Genomic DNA, 19763 nt, shown 5'->3' with positions numbered 1-19763 from the left:
AGAGGGAAAATTCAGGAGCCACCGTCTTCAGAAGGCAGTCTATAAGTTTTGGGCTCTTAAGGAGCCGGGGCACATCCCTGCACCACCTTTGCTGGAAGATTGCTTTTAAACCTCGGTGGCTTAAACCTTCCCAGGCATTGCTATACTCTTGAGCCCACAGGCTTGTGAAATGAAAACAGAAACAGAAAGTGTTAGCTTTAATGTTTAAAGAGTACTATATCTATTAAATCTAATAATGGGTTCAAGTTTGGACTCAATGTATTTTTAACTTCATTTTTTCCTCTTATATACATGAAGGAGCTCAGAACTGAACCCAACTACTCTGGAAGAGCAGCCAGTGCTCTTAGCCATTTAGCCATCTCTTCAACTCTCGTTTTTATATTTTAACTGAGCTGACTACACAAAGACAATGGCCTGGCCATACATAAATAGAATGTGACTCACAACCAACACACTCAACACAAATAGCTCCTTTTCTAAAACATTCTAGGAAGCCAGACTGTGACTAACAATTCAAGAAGCTGAAGAGTAGTCTGGCCCCAAACAGCTAGATCTTCCTAACAGTTGTCTAATTTAGTCCTTGTTTCCCACTCAATGCCAACACCGATGTGACAAATCATATCGGATGCCCCAGTTCTGTCCAGCAGCTCACGGCTTCCCCAGGCAAGCAGCCTCCCCTGGCTGTGCATCTGGCCTTCTAGGGTTTGACTGAGTCGCTGCCAAAAGGCAAGTGACAGCAACTGGCCTCCTTGCGAAAAGTAAACGCTGAAAAAGCAGATTTGCTTATCTTTCCGTGGCTACTGGAAGACCACTAAGTTTTTAAAAATTCTAAGTATGTGTTTGTTTTGTCTGCGTGCTCATGCACCATGCGCCTACCACTGGCAGAAACCAGAAGCGGACCTTGGACTTCCTGGAACTGGAAAGTTGTTGTGAGCTACTACGTGAGTGCTGGGACTTGAACCCGGATTCTCTGCAAGAGCAGTAGCATTAAATGCTCTTAACCGCCGAGTCATCTCTCCTGCCCATCACTGAGTTTTTAATAGCTGAGGTCCTACTGGTTTGTGCTTCTCGTGGACACATAGAACGTTTGGGAGAAGCAGTGCGGTGCAATCAACACGCAAAGGCTAATTTCTAACTTTCCACACAGCGAAGTGTAAGAAACACTGCGCGAGGGGTCCCGGTCCCCACTGGGTAGGGCCACGACGGCTGGAAAAGGGCACCCTGAGCAAGCATGGCTGAACACAGGGGGAGACGATCGCCAGGGTCTCGGGATCAAGGTGAGAGGGCAGACATTGAAGCACAACGGCGCAAAGGACCTCAGCCCGCTACTACCGCTCAGCCGTCCCCGGCTTTACTGCTTCGGTTCCCGGGCGTGGGTGGAAATTTCCTTAATGCCTTCCGCGCACCCGTACTCGGCGTGACGTCATGTCCGGCGGCGGGCGTTAGCGGCGTCGCGGGACGTGCGGCAGCGGTGGAAGTCCGGCGAAGGTGTCCCCGTGGCATCGCTCCCCTCGCTCGCTCTGCCCCGGCACTTGTGGTTCCGCCTGGCCGCCGGTGGCTCTGCTCGCCAGGCCAGCTCTTCGCTGCCTCCCCGGATCTCTTAGTCTGAACCCCGGTGTGTGCACTACTAGAGGTGAAGCTTACACAGCCGGGAGAGCGGGGCCTGGGGCTTCACCGGGTGCCGGCACCTTTCCCGCAGGTGGAGGCACCTGGGCAGGAATTGACAGCACGCCCTTCAGGGCGATGCCTTTGCCGTCACAGTGCAGTCTCAGAAAGCCTGTCCTCAGGCCACAGGGCCCGCGAATGCTTCAAAACAAAAACAAAACTGCAGACTTTACATTTTAATGCCTTGGATTTTTAAAAAAACAGCTATTAGGAGAGCCTGGAACTCCAAAAAAAGCAAGTCTAAATTCTAAATCGTGCTTTCAAAATAGAATTCTAATCTTTTCCGTGACAGGCTCTGTTCAGATAATATCTTACTCCCAAGAAGAAATCCATCTTCCCCTGGTCTTTGGGGACGTCTGGGGGGCTTTTAGGAGCTGAGGACTTTCTTCCTTGGAAGAATGTTTGCATCTTCAGTGTCTGACTCACTAACCTCGTTCGATCTTGGTTTACCATTAGTATCATGAGCACTGTTCTGAAAGAATGGTGGGCCTCTGATAAGATTTGAGTGCTCATGGGTTTTAATGTGGTGTCATTTGTCATCTGTCTACATTCCTAACCGTCTTCTGGTTATACTTTCATGTTGGAGGTCTTGTATTTTGATAATTATATTTGGCAGAGTTGTACAAGAAAAATAAGGGCAGGACTTATATTTTTTTATTTTTTGTTTGTTTGTTTTTCTCATTTCTCCAAATGCCCGTTTTAGAAAGCACAGCTAAAGAAAACAAAGGAAATTAAAGTAACCTTGAATCCTTCTAGCTGAAGATTGTTAATATTTTTTTAAAAATGCATATCTTGAACTAGGAATGGTGGGCCACACCTTTTATCCCAGCTCCCAGGAGACAGAGGACAGGAGTTTGAGGCCAGCCTGGGCCACTTAGTAAGACCCTAGTTGCAGAATCAGAGTACATAGCACTGGCTAGCCCCATTTACATAATATAACTTGCCTTTTTTTCTATTTCATCTGTTTTTTTTTTTTTTTTCAAAAGTTTATAATGGCTACAAGATACTTCATTGTGCCAAGGGCTCTCATAAGAGCAAATGCTAGTGCCTACATTCTATGCCATCTGTTTTAGTAGCTTGGAGAATAGCTTACTTATATCTTGTCCTTGACCAAGATACTTAAGGAGGTGAGATTAGAGTTGTATGAATTCAAAGACTTAATGCTCCTTGCTTACGGACAGTCGATGTATCACATTTGATTAGTCAAAAGGCAGAGAAAATCACTGAATGTCTTCCCAATTCTTTTTGTCTTTGGTTTTAGGCACACTAAAGGACAAAAAAAAAAAAAAAAAAAAAAAAAAAAAAAAAAAAATCCCTCTAAGAATGAAACATGACTGACGAATCTCAGAGGAACTTCCGTTCAGTCTACTATGAGAAAGTCGGGTTTCGTGGAGTTGAAGAGAAGAAATCACTGGAAATCCTCTTGAAGGATGACCGTCTCGGTGAGTCTCCTCGGCATAGGCTTTTTGGTCTGCAGTGAGCAGGAAAACATTGCCGTAAAGGACTCACGGCAGTGCTTATTACTTGCTGTAATTTTTTTAGTGAAATGACACGTCAGACTGTTGTAATTTGAGAAGAGTTGGAGGTTTTTCAAATTCATTGAAGGGGAGAAGCTTTTGCAAGGCTTCTTATAAACTGGACACTGCTGAGTGTGGTGGGGCAAGACTTTGATCCTGGCACTTGGGAGGCAGAGGCAGGTGGATCTTTGAGTCCTGTGCAGCCTGGTATACATAGAGAGTTCCAGGACAGCCAGGGGGTATATAGTAAGACATCCTCACCTTTAAAAATAAGTCAATAGTATTTTTTATTAGGCCTATATATTTCCTCCCAATTTCTAGATATATCACCATGGTTTCTACATAAACCCTTTAAGAACCTGGGTTATGATTTTTCCTTTCATGGAAGATAATCCTTCACTGCACATCAATATTTAGTTTATCTTAAGCCAACAATAATGAAGTCTGTTGTTACTCACAGTAAAACAGAACCATAGTATAAAAACAAACTTGAGTGCTTCTTCTTGTTTGACAGATGGAATCCAGGGCCTAGCACATGCTAAGACGTGCTCTACCACTGAGCAACACTGTCTCCACCCAAATCCATAATGTTAATGTTAAAGGGAATGCAGTGATATGTGCAAAATAGACAGCACTTAGTCTGCCTAAGTGCTGTCGTAGATAGCTCAGTTATAGAAGAAGCAGCTTAGAAATGATACCACTATGGCCTTTCCCAAGTTTGCTGATCATGTGGTGTGTTTCTCCTGAAGGTGTGTCTGAGCTAGACTTTCAGTTTTAAGATGTGAAACTGCACTTCCGCATGCTGTGAGCCCATGAGACATGTCTAATTGTTCTTTTCTCTCCCTCTAGACATCGAGAAGCTTTGTACGTTTAGCCAGAGGTTCCCTCTCCCGTCCATGTACCGTGCGTTGGTATGGAAGGTGCTTCTAGGTATGAGACCCAGGAGTTGGGGGATTTAATTACAAATGTATTGAGTGGGGTCCTTTGTCATCTTACAGTCACCAAAGGAGGATTTTTCTGAGACTCTTTGCTAACTGCTGGCTTTTCCCCAGGAGGCCCAATTACTGCTCACTGTAAAAGCCTTTAGGATAGTGACTTCAGCAGAAATATATTAATGATTACTCTTGGAGTGTCTGCTTATTAGTGGTAGCAGAGAAGATAATATTTGTTCTTGAAATAAAGCCTTTGTGCATTCAGTCATTTGGTAGGTCTCTGTGGTCATTATCTGCAAAAACAATGACAACTATTATAGTTTTTTCCATTGAATTTTTCTTTCTTAAATCTTACACAGAGATTTTGTGGCCATCAAAATCAGTTCCATCCAAGAGTGCTCTTTAGGTGGTCATGTCGGCTGGCAAGAACATTGGGCTGGGAGAAAGGAGAACTGGATGTCTTTGCTGTCAGCTGGATAGCCAGGAGGAATACCACAGTGGGCTCTGTCAGGAGACATCTTGAGCTAAAGTGCTTTTAGGTTTTAGCCTTAAGTACATTGTACTCTGTGACCTTTGGAGGCAGAGGTTCTGGTGCTCAGGTACTAGGCAGACTTGGTAGCACATGCCTGGATCCCTAGCCCTTCGTGGGTCTTTTAGAGCTTGAGGCCCTGGGCTGAACCATGAGTCTCAGGAAAGCCTTGGCAACAAAGTGGGTAGGATACCCCTGACTCCACAAGAGGAACCATATTGACAAAGGATTGAAGAATGTGATTCTTTTGAGTTGTGTCTGAGTGTAGAGTGTGAAATGGGTCAAAGAGCAAGTTTAGAACAGCTTGCATAGAATCATGTGTTTATTCATTGGTGTGTACCACAATTAATCAAATCAGTCTCTTACTGAGGAACATAAATGCACCTGTACTTTTTGAAATAAAAATGATATGACAGATGTTTTTTTTTTTTTTAAAGGAGGAATACTTTTTTTTTTTTTTTTAATCTGCCAGAATTTCAGAGCTGGGCTGAGTAAGGAGGAGACTGGCTCAGCATCTGCTGTAAGCAGCTGGCAGTGTCCCTTTGAGCTCAGGATTTTCCCCGTCATTGCTGAGCCTGCTGGAGCATCTAATCCCCGTTCGTTATCACCCTCCATTTCCTCCTTAAACAGCTGGGGTTTACCTGTGAGACGACGGGGTGAGGATGGAGTTGTAGGAGGAATATGAACTACCACTGTGTATTGCGCAACGGTGGGTTCCACCACTAACTTAGATAGTTTACATAAATTACGTACAGTAATTCTAAAATTCTCCTGAGGGAAGTTCTGCCATCCTAGATGGACACAGACCCTGGGGGCCTAAAACACTTTTCTAAGGCCTGTGACAGACAAGGAATTAAAGCTTATGTTGGGAGAACTCACTTGAAGGTCAGGGATGAGGGATAGCAAACCTCGTGCTGTGTTTGCAGTACATTTCAGAACCTGAGAAATCTGTGGCCCTCAGACTTGCCATGCCATATGGAGGTCATAGGGGAACACAAGCTGTTCTAGAAAGCACTTCGTGATGGTTTGTTGTTGAGCATCTTGGCAGCTTTTTATGCTCATTTGTGTCTGGTTAGGCGTGTGTGTGGTAACCATCCACAGAAGTCATAATAACTGTTTTAAAAAAAACTCTTTCTCGAGAGTTTTTTTTTTTTTTTTTCTTGAGTTTTACATAAAGACTCTATAGTCATCAAATTAAATTTCTTCTAAGGGTGCATTTTAGGCAGTTTTCATCAGCCATTTCTTCTGGGCTGTCCTGTGTGTCTTATTAATGGGAAACTGTTGTGTCTGTGACCCTTCCTGAATGTCAAACCCCACCTGGCTTTTTACCTCGGCTTTTTCTTACTTCTTTGCCATCTAAGCCACTGTTGTTTTTCTGCTGTAGTTAGAGGCACTGAGAATGCAGAGCTGTCACAGTATAAAGGGCTCTTTGGTTTGGGTTGGTTGCTTTGGGCTTTGAGGATGCTGCCTCTCTAGTACCATTTTAGATAAATGTTGAGAGAGCTGTTGGGATGAACTCCTAGACACAGGCTTAATCCTTGACATTCTGCTGCCTATGGTAGGTTCAACTCCAGATCTTTAGTCTGCACCAGCCCAGAAGTGGAGGACATTTAAGTGTGTCCCTCAACCTCTCTGGGAACCTGACACAGAGCCATAGACACATGTTCCGAGTTTTATGGCTCCAGAATGTTGAGCTTGCCTTGCTGCTCTTTTTTTTTTTTTTTTTTTTTTTTTTTTTTTTTTTTTTTTTTTTTTTTACGTGCATCACCCGGGTCCTTTGGAAGAGCAGACAGTGCTCTTAACCACTAAGCCATCTCTCCAGCCCCCAGAACATTCTTTAGAATAATTGGTCTCTGGGTTTTTGCATCAAAGGGAGTCACAGTCAAATGAAGTGCCTGCCAGGCATGCGCCAGACACCTTTCTGAGTGCTTTATGAATTTGTCTCTTCATCATAGCAACTTGTGGACTTAGGTGTTGTTGTCTCTAATTTTCAGTTGGGGAGCAGATGAGACCCAGGAGATAGAGGGAATTTCTGGAGCTCTTCAAGTCAGTGACCTGTAGTTAGACCTCAAACCCAGGAATCTTGACTCCAGAGTCTCTGACTCTGTACAGCCTCATTACGTTAATGGGTTTGGAATAAATAAAGTGAAAAAATTGCTTATACCAAAACTGAGCCTTATCAATGCCTTGTTAACATTCTACAATCCATTTTCTTATGCCAATGCTTGAGGTTCTGATTCTTCAGGGAGGATTTGGTGTCGGGCTTGTCTATCCCATTTCCTGCCTCTGCTAGGGGGACACAAATGCCCACATTTGTGATAAACTGAAACACTGGTGAGAGTCCTGGCATTAGCTGATCCGAGACTGGAGCCCAGCGTCACTGAACACCGGGCTCGTAGTCTTCCCATTGTTTTCCCTATGCCATTTACTTATAAAAAATAAAGAGGGTGGCCAGCGAGATGATAGTGACAAAGGCATGGACTTGTGATAGGGTATTCTGTGAATAAGTTTTAACTATTGAGGGAGAAAAGGAAGAAAGGGGAGAAAAAACTGTTCTGAGATGTAGGAGCCCAACTGCCAGAAGTAGGGAGAGGCCCCAGGAGCTAAAGGCGCCCTCAGCTGCTAGCCATGAGCTGAGTCAAACCACTATTACAGTTGATGTGTTTATTGTCCTGAAATTACGTCACTCATTTGTTTAAAGGCTTTGTGGTACCATCTCATTTCTCTCCCATATCAATGATGCACCATCTCACAAAGCTCTTAACATAGAAGATTGTTAGAGTGAGACTTTTTGAAAGGGAATCCGCATGGTCCTCCTTTGTGTGAATCTCACGTGTGGGGCTGCTTCTCACAGGATTCTTTTCACCGAAGGAGGGTTTGGGTGGGTGTCTCAGCATTTGCTCTTTCCCTGTCCCATCTTTCTGTGTAGGGATCTTGCCTCCACACCATGACTCTCATGCCCAGGTGATGGCCTATCGCAAAGATCAGTACTCCGATGTCCTCCATGCCTTGACAGTCGTTCGCTTCATCAATGATGCCACCCCTCAGGTCGAAGTGTATCTCCGCATGTATCAGCTTGAGTCTGGGAAGTTGCCTCGAAGTCCCTCTTTTCCGCTGGTGAGTGGTCATTCTCGCTTGACATTTAACTCAACCCCTTTTCTAAAATTACTCTTTGTTTTGTCTGTTAATGTGTTTGCAGAGGTGTGGATCGAACCTAGGTTCTCATGAGTGCCAGGTAAGCACTTTATCACTGAGCCATGCCACCATGACCTTATTTTTGTTAGCTTTCATTACATAATGTTTTGTCTTAGAAACTTTTAGTGGTGCCCCATTGTTGGTAGAAGGAAAGCAGCATTTTTCCCTGGGATTTATGGTCCTGAACAATCAATGTCAGTTATTTTAAAAATACGTTTTGTTTTAGACACAGTCACACATTGTTTAATGATGGGTATATGTGCTGAGAAATGAGTCATTAGACATTTGCTCATTTGCAGACATCGTGTATCATATATTTATATCTGCTCAAATTCAGATGCCTGTGACATTCCTAAGCAGTTTAATCTTAGAGGCTTGCTATCATAGATTAGGGCTTTAGTTAACTTTTATTATATGATGCCTGACTGTAATCTCAAACTTGAAGAAAGGGCACAAAATACTACCAAGAATTTTCATATCTTTATTTGCTCATTTCTAGTTGTTACTATTTGATGATATCTGCTTTGCTACTTCTTCCTAGATGTGCACGTTTCCTCCCTCCCCTTTCTTCCTTTTTTTTTTAATATTTTATTTTAGGTGTATGGGTGATTGGCCTACATGTCTGTATACTACTTGCCATCTGATTTCCTGGAACTGGACTTAGAAGTGGTTGTGAGCTACCATGTGGCTGCTGGGAAGCAAACCCTTGTCTCCTGGAAGAGCAGCAGTTCCATCTCCCCAACCCCTCTTCTTTTTCTTTTGAGACAAAGTCTCCCTATGTATGTAGCACAGGCTAGCTTCCAACTCAGTACCCTTCTGCCTCTGCCTCCTAAGTGCTGGGATCTTAGGCATGCATCACCATTTCTGGCCATGTACACAGAATTCTTTATATGAGCCAGAGAGAGCAAGATTCAGTCATGATGCTGTGTTTGTTCAGGCTTTTCAGTATGTTCCCTGTGGAGACAAGGCATCTCTGTAGGTGAGTATGGCACAGTTATGATGTCATGGAGTCAGTATTGCAGCAGCACTCAGTCTGACCTCCAAGTTCCTTTCTTATTTACCCAGTTGTTCTAGGGATGCCCTCCATCACAAGTAAACAAACAGGCAAGTTTAAGATTTGATTTTGGACTGTGGATTACACTGAGTTGCCATGGTGCTCTAGACATCTTTGATTTGGGACGGGTCCTTTGTCTCTTTCATGCCCTCGACACTTTTGACAGATGTCGGTCAGTAACATTATAGAAAGCCTCTCACTTCAGGTCCTGGTGTGGTACAGGCTGTTCCCTTTCGCAGGGGTACCCATGGATGATGTGCCTCAGTGTCTTCTGTCAGGAGGCTCAGTGTGGCTTTGCCTCATGAGACATCATCAACTTTTGATCCTTTGGTAAGGTTTCTCCTGGGAAGTTATTCTTTCTCCCTTTGTAATCACTATTTTTTTTTTTTTTTGTGGGGGAGACACTTAGAACTGCTATGTGATTATCCTCTTCCTTGCTAAAGTTTGGCTGATACATCGACCAACCATTGACTTAAATTTTTGATGGAGATTAGTCTTTCATCTCTGAGTAATCTTAGACATAGAAGAAAGTAATAAAATAGCACACCAGCCCCAAGTACCTTTGCCCAACGTCCTCACATGCTGGGTCTCCCGCAGCCACAGTGTGGTGATCAGAGCTTACAAACCAGCTTTGACACCGGGCTAGGAGCTAAGCTGAACACCTTCTGATCTCCTGCTGCTTGTCCCTTGATGCTCTTCTGATCCAGTCCTGGATCAACATCGCACTTAGTTGCCATTCTTAGTCCTGAACCCACTGGTCTTCAAGCTTCCTTGCTCTTCTCTGACCTTGATTCTTTTGAAGAGCAAGAGTCTCTTAGGGACTTCTCCATCTGTCTGGTGTTTACTAACTAGAAGCTGCTTACTGGCAAGGGTAGCAGAGAAGCGTTGGAAATTTGATCACTTGGCATAGTGTCCCTCACCTGTAAACTCTTTGTAATTAATGAGTAACTCGTGAAGAGAGACTCGAAGGCTTTTTTCAGACATATGTATGTATATATATTATTGACATGTTATTTATGTGTAAATTTATAGATTCATAGTTTATAGTATTTATAACATGAACATAAATATATAAATACTATATAAATATACATACAAATACATATAATATATTTATATAAATATATATTGCATATTTGTTACTTATATAGTTTATATACTATATTTAATATGTTATCAATTAACTAATTAATTTAAAAATTTGAGACAAAAGTCTCACTGTGTCAGCCTAGCTGGCCAGGAGCTTGTGATGTAGACCAGGCTGGGCTGGTCTTGAACTCACACAGCTCCATCTGCCTCCTGAGTGCCGGAATTAAAGATGTATGCCACCCACATGGAATTTTGGGGCTTATAAATACTCACCAAATTATTATTATTCTTGCCTAAAATGTTTTTACTTCTCTGATTGCCAAATTGTGATTGCCTATTTCCTGAATTCTTTCTGCGTCTGTTAGTTGGCTTCATCTGTAACAGTTTCCCTTTGCATTTATTTGTTGATGTCAGTGTGGGTGTATGCTAAGGGCTATAATCTTTTACTGCTATTTTTCCTTTCGATGTTCAAGATGCTACAGCTTCGGCTAGAGCCCCTTTCCCCTGACACCCGTGTCTGTCTGGTGTGCTCACTGTTTTAAGTGTTTCCTGACACTTTGACACAAAAAAGGTGTCCTGGAATCAGCTTTGTTTCTGTTCTCTTGGGCTGTTTGCTTTAAGGTTCGCTTAGAAGACCAAGGTAGGAAATATATATGAGTGTGTATATACATCCACACATAGCCAATTTGTTTGTCATTCTTACACTCACACACACACACACACACACACACACACACACACACACACACGTATGTATGTGTAAAAAAAATATAGATGTTGTGCTCCTGGGCCTGGAACTCAGAGCCTCACACATGCCAGACAAGTGGTCTGCTGCTGAGTTGTACCCCAGCCTGTGTACATTAGCGTATATCTTTCTATATTAATAAAAATCCTGGATTCACAGTGAGAAGTTCAATTCCAATATTACAAGTTTATTTTAGCCTTCCCTGCTACAGTTGTGAATATTAAAAAGTCCCCATTATCCTAAGGTACTTGCTTCTGGCTTCTTTTCCTGAATGTACCAATGTTGCCAGCTACTTTACTGCAGCCTGGGTATTTTAATGAAGGTTTTATTTATTTGGCTGAATGGATTTTCCAAGCAAGGATTCACATGCAAGTTTTGATTACCTACAAAATTCGTTTTTAGCGTAGATGGGGCTTTGAACCAGGTGTGGCATCGCCACCTCTAATCCCAGTACTCACAGGCAGAGAAGGGAGGCTCTGGCATGTGAGACCGGCTACACAGCGAGATCTTGCCTCAAAACATAAGTGACTTATTTTATATGTGGCTCATATGCCTTTACAGACGTGGAAGATAATGTTAGAGTCCCTGCGACAAATTAGTGCGAATGAAGGCCGTGTGCTCCCTCTTCCCATTACGTGCATGAAGGAGAAGAGCCCAGATGTTAAGCGGCACCTAGGACACCCATTTTCCCGTCACTCAGAGGCAGCGCTGTGGCATTGATGGCACCACACGAGCTCTGTGGTTCTGACGGGCTCTGTGGCCTCTTGGGTGCACTACCACTGAGCTGCCCCTCTAGCCCACTCGGAGCCTTTATTTCACCTTTTGCTAAGTTGCCCAGTTGCCATCCTTCCCGAGCTTCCCATGCAGCCGAGCCCACCAAGCTACTGGAAGGGCTGTGAGTTCTTGGATTACGTACTGGATAGGTTTGCTATTTTGTCGGGGTAAGAAGTCTAAATTATGGGCCTGGCTTCCACCTCATCCTCATCCGTACTCACTGGTCCATGCTCCGAGCCAGACACCTCCCCCTGCAGTCTCAGGTGCACTCTGCCTCTCCGCTTCTGCCTACACACCCAGCCCCTCTTCTGCTATCACCTGGTTGTAAGAGCCTGTGAGTGCTCAGCTGGAGCACAGCTGGGCGAAGGACACCAGTCTTCCCTGGACCTGTCAGAGTGACTAGGAGCAGCCAGTGACATGCCACCTGCAGGGTCCCACAGACCAGGGCTAGGCCTAGAGAGAAAGATTTACATTCCTTCCTGCTCCTTTTGTGTCCTCCAATACTGTAGTAAAATGCTTAGAGAAATATATTTCTTGTAAATCTAACTCTGCGACTCCTTACATTGGTAGATACCAATAAGCTGAAAGGAAGCCTAAGAATAAACTGCTTTTTATTAAAATTTTCATTTAACTTGGGACTTCTCAGGGGAATAGAAGGTATTTCTTAATTTCCTGTTAACCTTAAAAGTATCAAATATGAAATCCTAGATTAAAATTTAAGGTTTGTTTTGTTTGTTTGTTTGTTTTTGGTGTTGATGGCAGTGTTTGAAAACAAAATAATTTCCGAATAGAGTTTCAGTTTTGTAAGATTGCTCTGTTGAAAATTACTTGAGGGTTTATTTTCATATTAACAGATCTGAGAACTGTCACTCTTCTGCTTCTTAAAATTCTGATTCCAGGGTGTTTAACCTTTTAGGTAGAGCAGTGTTCTAAGGGTGTGTGCGAAAACTCTGACGTAAGTCAGATGTTTTATGAGCCCACTTGGAGTCCCCCAGGATTCTTAAGTTATGTACATTCCAAAATGTTTTTTGTCATCACATCCCAATCTAGCATGGAGAGAGACCCTGCCTTGCCTGTGCTTGCAAGCAGACTCCACACAAAAGCCAGCTATTGTTCAGCCATGCTGACTCCCATGATCCTCTGTAGCTATGTGCCCTTCCCTTCTCCTGCTTCTCCTCACTGATACACTCTCCCTGCTGAACCTTCTTTTGATTTATTAATGTGTCCTCTTAGAATGCAGGGGCCAGTGTTACATTTTCAGTAAAGAAGTATATCTTTCCTTCTGCTGCCTCCCTCTTGAGATTTGTTGTCAATCTTTCAGGAGCCAGAGGATGAAGTCTTTCTTGCCATTGCTAAAGCCATGGAAGAGATGGTGGAAGACAGCGTAGACTGTTACTGGATCACCCGATGCTTCGTGAAGCAGTTAAACAACAAGTACCGGGAGTCTTTACCTCAGCTGGTGAGGGTTTTTTGTTTGTTTGTTTGTTGTTGTTTTTATTTTTTAATTGAGGAATAAGTAGTGTCAGAGAATACTCTTACTCTAGTTGCTGCTGCTGTGACGAGTGGACCCTGTATCGTAGCTCCTCGAAAATGTTTTCTGCAAAAGGCCAGAAAGTATTTCCCATGGAATGGGCTCCTTGGATCTGCTACTGGAGCCCAAAGACAACCCAAGACTGCCGGGTCTCCATGGGGTGAACCCCCGGAACACCCACCTGCTCTGGAGTATCCTGGTCTACAGCCACTGGCTTGTCTAGAACGCTCCCTCTGTGTTAGTTCAGGTTTCTGCCTGCCCACATGTGTGGAAGGCTTAGCAGCAGGAGCTTGGCTCTTCTCATTCAGCCTCCTGTCAGGAGTGGGGGCCGCCAGGGCTGGTGCAGGGGGCTCAGGGCTGTCACCTTGTTCCAGCATGCACATACGTGCACTTGTACACGTGAACACATGAAGTACATTACTCTATGCTTGGGCCATATCATTGTTATTTGTCTGTAATTCAGTACTTGCAGAATTTCTACGCTCATTCAGACAAACCGTTGGCTTTCAGTTCTGACTTCCTGTTAGTACTCAAGAGATTTGAAAAACTTCTCATTACCTTTACTCAATTAAATTAGAATCTAAATAGGTGTGGGGCCTAGAATTCTAATGTTTCAGATCCTTAGGCGATTCTGAATGTAGCTGGGATTGACAGCCTCTCATTCAGAATCACTTTCCCTACATAATTTATTCAGTGTTTCCTGTTCTGGTTTTGCTGTAATTAACTATAATAGTCCCACACTGACAATAAACCTGCCCTTGCTCTTTGCATGTGTGCGTGTGTTCATGAGTGCGTGTTTGCATGTTTGAGTGTGTGTGTGTGTGTCTCCTAGGGAGGTACTATGAGAGAATGCTTGAGCATCTGGGGTGTATTTAAAATCTACTTACTTAATTTGGGCAGATTTACATTTCAACCTGGCAAGCAGGTCCTGAGCTTGCCTGCTTTCTGCTGCACAGGTGTCAACTTGTCCATCAGACAGTAACCATGACTCCTTATCGGTCAGCTTTGCAGATTTCTAGGGCTTTTTTTTTTTTTTTTCTGTGTGTGTGTGTGTGTGTGTGTGTGTGTGTGTGTGTGTGTGTGTGTGAGCTTGCACGTGTGTGCATGTATAGGCCATTTCTCCTCCTATTCCTTTCATGTGGCCTTTCTCCCTGGCTTGGGCTTGTGTTTTCTTGGCTAGGCTGGAAGCCAGCAAGCCCCTGAGACCCTCCCATCTCTGCCTCTCTTCGCAGCCGGGGTTACGGAAATGTCAGATGCCCAGCTTGTTACATGGTGCTGGGAGCTGAACTCTAGTCCCCATGATTGTGTGGCAAGCACTCATAACTTCATCTGGGCAGTGTCTCTAGCCTGCACTTTTGGCTTGAGACTGGCTCTCCTCAGGCTGGCCTCAGACCCCATCATTGAACCTCAGTGTCTTGAATGCTGCGATTAGAGGTTTGTGCCACCACAGCCACCTTTCCATCTCTTTATATGATTGGCTGCTCCAGATCCCCCAGGTTGCCATGGGCCTTTCTTAGCTGTCCATAATAGCTGACCCTTGCCTTAGACTCTGCTCTAGCTGTTGTATCTGCTTGTACACTATCAGGGAGACTGACTTTCTTTTGCCTGCTTACTGTCCTGTGGGTTGAGCACAGTCTTGAATCTTGCCAAAGCCCTCAGCTCCAGTTGGTCACCATTGTCAGTAGTGACCAAAAACTATTATGTTAGGACTGACTTGATGGTGTTCAAGCTTCCTAGCACTTTCTTTTACTCAGCACACACATTTTTTTCCATCATAGTGTGTAGCATGAGGTGACATTATGTCACAGGAAACGAGTAATCTCTTTTACTGCGTAATCTTTAGCCCAAGGCTTTCGAACAGTACTTGAATCTGGAAGACAGCAGGCTGCTGAGTCACCTGAAGACGTGTTCTGCGGTCTCCAAACTTCCTTATGATCTCTGGTTTAAAAGGTGCTTTGCAGGATGCCTGCCCGAGTCCAGTTTACAGAGGTATGTGTTTTTTCCACTGCATGCTGGCAGCTTGGAGTCAGAAAGGGATCCTGGCCCCTATATGGTCATCCCTCAAGACTGGAGTTTGCTTCAGAATGGGAAGGTGATTTGAAGCTACATTCCCTAGCAGAGCTAATATGGTTCTCCTTATTGTTGAATATATGCCTGTGAAGGCTGTGGGCCTCTGGGTGCCGTGAGGCAGTCATATGTGAAGGGTGTGCAGCAGCCTGAGTGCTTCTTGTCTAGACAGGTATTGGATCCTGACAGACAGACACCTTTGTATTTCTTAGAATGTATTTCTTACATTCTTTGAATGTCATTTCATGACATTCTTGAAAGAGCTGAAGGTTGTCAGAGACAAACTTTCCTTCTCCAGTCACTTTGAGACCCATGTTAAAACAGGGATTCCCAACCTGTGGGTCGCGACCCCTTTGGGGTCAAACAACTCTTTCACAGGGGTTACCTAAGACCAGTGGAAAATACAGATATTTACATGGTGATTCATAACAACAACAAAAATAATTTTATGGTTGGGGTCACAGCATGAGGAACTGTCGCAGCGTTAGGAAGGTTGAGAACCACTGTGTTAAGGACATTTCTTAGTCTCAGCCGCACAACTCCAGGTCTTTGTGATGTTGTTTGGAAGAAAGGAAATCAGCATATAGAAAGTATTAGAAGAAAATGTGTAACTCAGCACATAGAGTCCAATACCAACTTTGAAAGTTACAAGATTTATCGAACAGTTATTTTAGAGAAATAGTGGATCAGGAACTGGCTGGCTCCTAGGCCCTGGGGTCAGCTCAGTGGGTACAGCTACCTGCTGGACAGACATGAAACCAGAGTCTGGATCCCAGCACCCGTGTAAAAAGCCAGCGTGATGGCATGTCTGTAAAGCTAGTGCTGGCAGGGGTGTGTGCAGACAAGGCAGGTCCTCAGAGCTCACCAGCCGGCCAGTCCAGCCAGCTGGTGAGCATGAGGTTCAGTGAGAGGCTCCGTCTCGAAATCTAAAGTGGAGCACGATAGAGAAAGACACCCTCCATCAGCCCCAGCCTCCACACCTTTACCATGTGTGCCTGTGTACCTACACACAGGCATTTGTACATACACATGCATAAAGAGCCCTTGGATCCCAGGCTCCCTGGCAGTGCAATCCCTGACATTTCATTCGCTGTATTGCCGTCTTGTGGTGTGCAGTAAGCACCTGCTTCCACGGTGGGAGCAGGGTACACACTCTGGCTTAGGACTTTCTTGTTCTTCAATAGCAAGTTCTCAGCAGGCATTTGGAACATTCTGGCACAGCAGTAACTTTAAGTGAACTCCTTTTATCCTTCTAAAGCCGTTCTACCTAGACTCTGCTCAGTAGCTCATCTATCCTGTTGATACCAATTATGTCATAGCTATTCTCTGAAGCATATACTTAAAATGAGTGTAATTGGATGTTATTTTATAATCTGAGATGTTTGGGTAACATCAGCTTTAAAGTCCTCTAATTTGGTGATCTCTCTGTTTTGTAGGGTCTGGGATAAAGTTGTAAGTGGATCCTGCAAGATCCTAGTTTTTGTAGCGGTAGAAATATTATTAACCTTTAAAATAAAGGTCATGGCATTGAACAGTGCAGAGAAGATAACAAAGTTCCTGGAAAATGTGAGTGCTTTGTCTCCTTGGATTTGGAATCTGGAAACGAAGGCAGCTTTGCAAGCCAGACTTTCCTACTGTATTATATTATTTCAGAGAAGTAATACAGTTTATTTTTACTCTACTAAAGCATTATGTTATTGTTGGTTTGAGCTGGTGACTTGTGCTATAACCCATGCTGGCCTGGCATTCTCTATATGCCCCACTCTGGCTTCCAGGTCTCGGTAATTCTCCCATCTCAGCCTCCTGAGTGCTGGGATTATGGTCAAGCACTGCACTCGTGGCAAGAAGAAATAGTTATTTATCCTTAACAGTGTTGCTTCTCTTTTGGGGATGTTGGTCTGCATGGCAAGCCCCTTGCCTGCAGCATGCCTCCTGGGGTGAAGTCTCATCCCCAGTGAGCACAGCAGGAATCTGAAGCAAGTGAGCACCATTGAGGTTCTTGGGGCCTTCCCTGCCTTCACTGCCTCTGGTGCGGTCCCAGCCGGGTTGGTTAATGTGCTTAGATATGTTAGTGCATGCTGAAAAGGCTTCAGTGACTCAGCTCCTCCTCCCTCTTAGAACATCTCTCCTGAGAAAGAGGCTGCTCCTGCATAGAGTACATCTTGGAGCAGACTCAGGGTCCCCTAGCCCCCTTTTAGTTAGCCAGCTCTAACACGTGCAGTGTGGCCTGCTAAATAGTAAGAGCCAAGCCAATATGTATGTGTTCATTCAGTGAATCATCATTATTATACTAATTAGTGGCCAACAGTGCCAGGCATGTGCCAAGCAAGGGCTCTCTTCTGTCATCCTGTGACTAGTGCTGTGAATCTGGGATGTTGTTCCCTATTCAGAGATGGGTGCTGAGCTGCAGGCCACTGAGTACCATTCAGGGCTAGGTGGTGAGTGGGCAGTGGCAGACCGCCTGGCTCCAGAGCTCCTCAGTGTGTCCCCAGGAGCATTAAATCATCCCACCTCTGCAGCCCCCTTCCAAAAGCAGAGCTAGCTCCCACGGAAACAGCTGCCACAGAGGGTGAGGGCAGATCCTGAAGTAACACAGAAGCATCACTTGGACTCCTTTGTTCTTCACAGATTCCTCAGGACAGCTCAGACGCCATTGTGAGCAAGGCCATCGACTTGTGGCAGAAACACTGTGGGACCCCAGTCCATTCAGCCTGACAGCTCGTGACGTCATGGACAGTCTGCAGGCCCTCCACGAGCACCTCATCCATGTCACTTGGTCTACTAACTGGTTAGAAATAGTAATCTTGCTGTGGTGCTCAAAATGCAACCCCCCCACCCCCAGTAAAAAGAATTTAATTGAAATGCCTGGTGTGGCTGTGCTGTGAAGCTGGTGACACTGACTCTGTGTAGCTCTGGGGTGGTAAGGTAGGAGGGGGATTGGGAAATTCCTTTGGGTTTTAGGCAGCTCAGTTTAGGTAAGGCCTGGGTGTGTTCCTGAGTGGTCCAAGTGAGGTGCTGCCTCCCTCTGCCGAGCAACGAGCTCACGTTAGTTACTTAGAGAGGCCTGCTTCTGGAAAAAGAACAGCCTCCTTTTCTTGGCCTCTCAGCTTTGGCTTTTGCCTTCTGTTGACCTAGAACGTGTACAAGTGTGAGCTGACTGCCTTCTCATGCTCTGTCTTGCTAAACCTGCTTTAAAAAAAAATAGTCTTTGCATTTTCTTATATGTTCCCCGCTCTTTGTGCCAGCTGGAATGAAGTCTTCACTTTTCTTCTTTGAGGAAGGCCTCCTTTTATACCTTGCTCTCTGGAACTCAGTATGTAGCTGGCCATGAACTCCTGGCAGTCCTCCTGCCTTGGCCTCCTGAATGCTGGGGTTACTGGCATGAAGCTTTTACTGGATAAAACACCTCTACATTTACCCTCTAAGGAGAGAGCACTCGCTTGATTGTGGCTCTCTTGATGTTTTCTAACAGATCATTGAATGTAAAGCAGGCTTTCCAGAGCCCTCTGCTATCACAGGATTAGGAGGGGTGGCAGGTTAGGGTTAAGAGCTGATGATCCTTGGGCCACATTCTGTCATATGATGGTCACCCTTCATGAAGCATTTGATGACTCTGAGACTGGTGAGCGACATGGGGCCCTTGTTTCAGACTTACTCAGCTCACTGCCCTGTAAGAACGTTGAGGAGCAAATCAGTTTTAGCATCATCCTTCCCCTACACAGTCAGGGAGGGAGATGATGACATCATAGAGTTAGACATCTGAGAACCCAGTCCCTCCCTAATGTTTGTGAAATACCTGGTGACAAAGAGTGGAGAAGAAATGGAGCTGCTGAAGCCAGCTGTCAGTCCGTAGGGTACCAGAGAGGAGTCTACTCAGAAGAAAAACCCCTGAAAACAAATTGCCACCTGCAGGTAATATTTTGAAAATGATTCTCTGCCAACCATCTATTTAGTAACCTGAAAAGCTTTGGGGACATAGAGAAAAAAAAAAAAAACACATGGAAAGGAAACTCTGCCACAATTGCCTCCTTCTAGTGGTCATAGAGAATGTGAGAATTCCACAGAAACATGATAAAGAACTCTCTCTCCTCTCTCTCTTCTCTCTTCTCTCTCTCTCCTCTCTCTCTCTCTCTCTCTCTCTCTCTCTCTCTCTTTGGGTATGTGTCCACGTGTACAGGTATGAGTGTGCTTAGGTGCATGTGTAGAGTTCAGAGACACCCTCTGGTGTGCCTTAGGATGATCATGTACCTTGTCTTTTGAGACTGGGTCTCTCGCTGAGTGCAGGGTCTTGCCTGTTAAGTAAGCTAGGCTAGATGGATTGTGAGCCTCAGGGATCCCTCTGTCTCTGCCTCACCAGGTTGGAAATTACAAGCACATGCTACTATGATCCGCCTTTCATCTGGGTGCTGGGGATGGACTTTGGGTCTTCCTGCTTGGATAGCAAAAGTTGTATGGATTGCGCTATCTCCCCAACAAGGGTTACTTTTCTTTAGTAGTCATATGTCGTTTGAACACATTTTTTTTTAAAAATAATAAAATAGGTATGGTGAAATCCACTGATGTTACTAAACCTCAATTCCAGGAAATAGAAAAGAACTAGCAATGTCTATGCTGGAGGAGAGGAGGGTTTGAAAGTATGCAGTCTTGGATGCTGGGGAGGTGTAT

The 19763-nt window shown here is 44.6% G+C and overlaps 1 protein-coding gene across 2 annotated transcripts; it reads left to right on the top strand.

Moving 5' to 3' along the window:
* The first annotated feature begins 1468 nt into the window (after positions 1-1468).
* Positions 1469-17960, top strand: Tbc1d7 (TBC1 domain family member 7). 2 transcript variants are annotated; one of them, XM_055595230.1, is made up of 8 exons: positions 1469-1615; positions 2927-3107; positions 4032-4112; positions 7573-7760; positions 12822-12959; positions 14875-15020; positions 16535-16664; positions 17727-17960. In XM_055595230.1, exons 2-8 carry the CDS (start codon positions 2996-2998, stop codon positions 17811-17813), a joined length of 882 nt encoding a protein of 293 aa, XP_055451205.1. In that variant the 5' UTR covers positions 1469-1615; positions 2927-2995; the 3' UTR covers positions 17814-17960. The 2 variants fall into 2 exon arrangements, with proteins under 2 accessions (XP_055451205.1, XP_055451206.1); XM_055595231.1 differs by having other exon boundaries at positions 1469-1633.
* The last annotated feature ends 1803 nt before the right edge of the window (positions 17961-19763 follow it).

Source organism: Psammomys obesus, unplaced genomic scaffold (genome assembly GCF_907164565.1).
Source record: "Psammomys obesus unplaced genomic scaffold, mPsaObe1.curated_primary_1811, whole genome shotgun sequence".
Lineage (NCBI taxonomy): Eukaryota > Metazoa > Chordata > Mammalia > Rodentia > Muridae > Psammomys > Psammomys obesus.
Note: the sequence above shows the minus strand (reverse complement) of the source record. Positions and strands in the feature narration are given on the sequence as shown.

Excerpts from the sequence above, each read along its gene's own strand:
- Tbc1d7 (XM_055595230.1), top strand. The coding sequence starts at position 2,996 with ATGACTGACGAATCTCAGAGGAACTTCCGTTCAGTCTACTATGAGAAA. Across the intron at positions 4,113-7,572 it reads GGTATGGAAGGTGCTTCTAG|GGATCTTGCCTCCACACCAT; the intron begins GTATGAGACCCA and ends CTTTCTGTGTAG. Across the intron at positions 7,761-12,821 it reads GAAGTCCCTCTTTTCCGCTG|GAGCCAGAGGATGAAGTCTT; the intron begins GTGAGTGGTCAT and ends TCAATCTTTCAG.